At 57.3% G+C, this 5322-nt stretch overlaps 1 protein-coding gene across 1 annotated transcript in view; it reads right to left on the minus strand.

Annotated features, from left to right (window-relative positions):
- Positions 1-419: 419 nt before the first annotated feature.
- Positions 420-5322, minus strand: part of TUBB4A (tubulin beta 4A class IVa) — a 6761-nt gene continuing 1858 nt past the window's right edge. Inside the window, 2 exon segments of the mRNA XM_045300100.1 lie at positions 420-2285; positions 2288-2317. Coding sequence (XP_045156035.1) covers positions 1078-2285; positions 2288-2317 — 1238 coding nt within the window. The 3' untranslated portion in view covers positions 420-1077.

Here is a 5322-nt window from a genome sequence, read left to right on the forward strand (position 1 = left end):
ACACACACACATACAGCAGCCGGAATACAGCACAGACAGACAGAGATACAGCCAGAGCAGCTCCGGGGCACTCTCTCTTTCTCTCTCTCAACACACACACACACACACACACACACACACACACACACACACACATCTTGGACAGCCTCCAGGATGCACAGAAAACCCAAAGGCACACAGACAGCCAGGGTGAGACAGACAGCCTGGGAAAATCGACAGAGAGCTTGGATAGTCCACAAGGCTCACAGCTAGCTCTGAGCCACCGCTGCCCCACTAGTGCCCAGCCTGGTCCCAGGTCTCTGCTCCCAGTTACTGGCTCTCCTGTCACCAGCGAGCCTATCAGTGCTACCTCTATCCTGTAGGGGGGCTCTGGTCAGTGCACTTTCAGGGGGAGATGAATCCCACACAGACAAAACAGGGCAACAATGGGTTCATTTATTGAGGTGGGGACAGCTAGGGGCATGGCCTCTCTTCCCCTCCCTCCCCCCGGCAGCAGAGTGCCCCCACCTCAGGGAAGCCAAGGCAGATGGGAGCTGAGTGGTGTGAGGTCAGGGATCAGGGCAGAAGCCAGTGCAAAGGGAGGGGCAGAGGGCAGGTGGGGGCCATGGGGTCAGAGGTGAAGCGAGGCTCACAAGGAGGTGTCCAAAGGCAACCGGGGGCTGATCGATGGTGCTCCTGGGAGTGGGGAAGGAGGGCCAGTCAGAGGTGACAGATAAGTCTGAGGTAAACAAAGTGGAGTGGAAGGTAGAGTGAGGTCGACGGGGTCAGAGGCCTAGCAGGAGCTCATGGGAGGGTCGACTTTGGAAGAGTGCATGGGGGTGGGAGATCAAGGTGGGGGGTGGGCTCAAGGACCAAAGGTGGGCAAGGGGTGGGAGATGATGTGAGGTCCTTGGGGGCAGTCAAAGGTCTCAGTGCCCTGGTGGCATTGCTGGGGCCACCGGATGCATGGTCAGAGGTGGGTTGGGGTTGGGAAGGCGGTGATGCGGTCTTTGCATGTGTGTGTGTGTGTGTGTGTGTGTGTGTGTCTCAGAGGTTGAAGGGCACCACTTAGGGAGGAGGAGGGGCACCCGCGAGCCTCTAAGCCACCTCCTCCTCCACCTCCTCCTCAAACTCGCCCTCCTCGGCTGTGGCATCCTGGTACTGCTGGTACTCGGACACCAGGTCGTTCATGTTGCTCTCGGCCTCGGTGAACTCCATCTCATCCATGCCCTCGCCGGTGTACCAGTGCAGGAAGGCCTTGCGCCGGAACATGGCGGTGAACTGCTCGGAGATGCGCTTGAACAGCTCCTGGATGGCCGTGCTGTTGCCGATGAAGGTGGCTGCCATCTTGAGGCCTCGGGGCGGGATGTCACAGACGGCCGTCTTGACGTTGTTGGGGATCCACTCCACGAAGTAGCTGCTGTTCTTGCTCTGCACGCTGAGCATCTGCTCGTCCACCTCCTTCATGGACATGCGGCCCCGGAAGACGGCGGCCACCGTCAGGTAGCGGCCGTGGCGCGGGTCGCAGGCGGCCATCATGTTCTTGGCATCGAACATCTGCTGGGTGAGCTCGGGCACGGTCAGGGCGCGGTACTGCTGGCTGCCCCGGCTGGTCAGCGGCGCGAAGCCTGGCATGAAGAAGTGCAGGCGCGGGAAGGGCACCATGTTCACCGCCAGCTTGCGCAGGTCGGCGTTGAGCTGGCCCGGGAAGCGCAGGCAGGTGGTGACGCCGCTCATGGTGGCCGACACCAGGTGGTTGAGGTCCCCATAGGTGGGCGTGGTCAGCTTGAGGGTGCGGAAGCAGATGTCGTAGAGGGCCTCGTTGTCGATGCAGTAGGTCTCGTCCGTGTTCTCCACCAGCTGGTGCACGGACAGCGTGGCGTTGTAGGGCTCCACCACCGTGTCCGAGACCTTGGGCGAGGGCACCACGCTGAACGTGTTCATGATGCGATCGGGGAACTCCTCGCGGATCTTGCTGATGAGCAGCGTGCCCATGCCCGAGCCGGTGCCGCCGCCCAGCGAGTGGGTCAGCTGGAAGCCCTGCAGGCAGTCACAGCTTTCCGCCTCCTTCCGCACCACGTCCAGGACTGCGTCCACCAGCTCCGCCCCCTCCGTGTAGTGACCCTTGGCCCAGTTGTTGCCAGCTCCGGACTGGCCTGGAGAAGGGAAGCAGAGGGGGCAAGTGGACAGGGATGGGGAGTGCCCCAGCTGCCCACCTGAAGGCCACCCCTCACCCCCACCCCCAAGCAACAACAATATCAACCTGTGGCCATCCAATCTGTTCTGACTCCGGGCCATCCGCTGGGTTGCAGAACAGAATTGCCCAGAAGGTTTCCTGGGCGGCGAGATCACCAGGACTTTCTTATGCGGCTGGTGTGTTCAAACCGCCAAGCTTTCAATTCAACAACTCAACACACTGCCTGACGCCCAGTGGGGACCGACTCACAGCGCCAATTTTCAGGTTCGTAAAAATTCAAACCACTCTCCTGCCCCCCTCCCCAAGCCCCCCTCAAAAAGCCCATTATGACAGTGTGACCCTATAGAACAGGGTAGAACTGCCCCAGTGGGTTTCCCTGACTGTCATTCTTTCCGGGAGTAGAAAGCTTCGTCTTTCTCCTGTGGAGCGGCTGGTGGTTTTGAACTGCTGGCCTGGAGGCTAGTAGCCCAATGGTTGTATAATAATGATGATAAAAATACGATGATCACAGTGTTCTTTGTCATCACTGTTCTTATCATTCTTGTTATCTGTATTATCTACTCTTCTTCCTGTTTCTAGCATCCAGCAGTGGGAGGATCCTGATAAAATGGCAATCCAATCATCTCTTCCCTGGGCTCAAAATACCCCAGGGTTCCCACTCTGGAGTAAAGTCCAGGCCTTCCCCATGCTCTACCCGCAGTCTGTCCCAGGCCCTAACTCCCTTCCTCCTCTCTCCCCCTCTCACTTCCTTCTCTCCAGCCACACAGTCCTCTTTACTGTTCCTCTAACTCCAGGCCGGGTCCTGCCCAAGGGCCTTTGCATGGGCGGTGCCCTCTAAGTGGGGAGACATGCTGCCCCCAGATGTTCCCCGCGGCCCCATCTCTCCCATCTTCCGTGAGGCTCTCCCTGGTCGCCCACAAAACGCCCTCTCTTTCTTCCCTCGCCTGGTATATTTACCTTCTCCGTGCTACTCACACGCTTAACATTTTCTCAGAAACCGTGCTTATTGCCAGTAATCTCAATGGGGAATGCAAACAGCAGGAGGGCAAGGATTTGACTGAGAACACTGGCTGGCGATATTAAGAACGGTGACATTTCTTCAAAGCTTTCCTCTGCCTCCTCTTGCAGCAGCTCCATCATCTCACCCTGGACGTAGGCAGCTGCCTCCGCCATCATTTCCCCTCTTGGGGCCTCTCGCAGGCTGTTCTCCTCGCGGAAGCCAGAGGGCGCTGGCAAGCACCTGCGTCTGGGCCCCTCCCTCTGCCCACAGCCCTCCAGGGCTCCCACCTCCCTCCGAGGATGCAAGGTCGAGTCCTTCTTGAGATCCACAGAGTCCTACACACCCTGCCATGTCCCCTCTCTATCCCCCCCTCCCCTCCCCTCTTCTCGTCCCCGTCACAGGGGCCTTCTCTCTGCTCAACGGGACAGGTTTGTTCTGCCCCAGGACCTTTGCACAGGACTATGCTCTTAGTGCCATGCAGGGATTTAACGATGATTAAAAATAAGGAATGCTGCTTTCAGCTTTTACATCACACCAGTCCCTGCCCTGATTTCTGGACATCTAGCCCCATAAAAACCACAGGGTTTGTGGGAAGCGGCCACTCCCACCCCCATCCCCCACTCCCCACCCCCCAAGCTCTGTTTTCATTCAAGGAGCCTGCTCAGGCAGGTTAAAGAGCCTGCCCCAGCATTAAAGAGTCTCCCAGCTGGCTCAATAGTGCCCAGGCTCTATCAATCTCCTCCAATGCTCTCTAATGCAGACCCGATGGGGCTGCACAGACCTGCCCCAAGTGTTTCCGGGGCATCTATCTGCACAGGAGCAGAAAGCCTCATCTCTCATCTGAGGATCAATTGGAGGGTTCTCACTGCTGACCCAGTGGTTAGCAGTTCCATGTGGAACCCACTACAGCCCAGGGGTCCCATGAGTCAGAACCAGGTCTGGGGGAGCAGCTTGTGTTTGCTGCACCACTTGTCTCTCTGAGTAGGGAGATAATCTCCTTCGAGTAGATTCTGAATCCCAGTGACCCTATAGGATGGAGTCAAACTGCTTCCTGGAGTCTCTGAGACTGTCAGTCTTGACCAGAGCAAGCCGCCTCTTCTTTCTCCTTCAGAGCAGCTGGGGCATTCAAACTGCTCACCTTGCGGTTAGCAGCCCAAGGCTTGACACGCAACCCACCAGGGCTCCTGGCAGGGTGCTCAGTAAATATTTTCTGAGAGCCCGAATGTCAGCCCAGGCTGTCAGGTTCCTGTCACGTCGCTCCATCCATTACAATGTCACCTTCCTGAGTGGTCATAACCCATGCATCCAACCCCCCTGCCCTGGTGGGGATCCTGGCTCCCAGCCACTCTGCAGGATGGGTCAGAACGGCTCTGTACAGTTTCCAAGGCTGTCAGTCTCCGCAGGAGCAGATCCCACCATCCCTTTCCCTCAGAGAGGCTAGTGGATCCGAACCTCTGACCACCTTAGCAGCTGAGCACTTTATCCCCGTGCCACCAAGATTTGCACAGCAATTCCTCTCTTGGGCATATGTACCCAAGAGGCCTGAAAGCCGTGACTTCAACGGAAACGTGTACACCTGCCCACTTCCACACCTTTCATGACAGGTGCAAGTGATGGACGTGGCCCGGAGGATGGCAGGGTCCACACAATGGAACACGACTCAGTCCCAGGGAGGACAGAAGTTGAAGCATGCCACACCATGGATGGGCCTGGAAGGCCGCCTGAGCGAGGCAGCACAAGCAACCTATGATTTTACTGAGAGGAAATAAGCCAACCTGTAGAAACCAAGGCTTTTTAGTGGTCATAATAGGGTGGGAGAAAGGTGTTTTGTGTTGTTGTGCTGGGGGGGGGGGGAGGCAAGGCATTGATATTCAGATGGCTCAGTGATTTGGAAAATGACAGCGAGGATGACAATGATCCAATGCCCCTGAGTGATAGCAAACCTTCAACCAAACTCATGGCCATTAAGTTGATGCTAACTCGTAGTGACCCTGAAGGACAGGGTGGCACTGCCCCTGTGAGTGTCCAAGACTGTAACTCTTTAGGGGACCAGGAAGCCTCATTTTTCACCTGTGGATGTGGCTGGTGGTTTCAAATGGGCGACCTTGGGGTGAGCAGCCCAATTCCAGTCCAGTCACCCAGGGCT

This window comes from Echinops telfairi, unplaced genomic scaffold (genome assembly GCF_000313985.2).
Source record: "Echinops telfairi isolate 266 unplaced genomic scaffold, ASM31398v2 ScPeMD7_7459;HRSCAF=8497, whole genome shotgun sequence".
Lineage (NCBI taxonomy): Eukaryota > Metazoa > Chordata > Mammalia > Afrosoricida > Tenrecidae > Echinops > Echinops telfairi.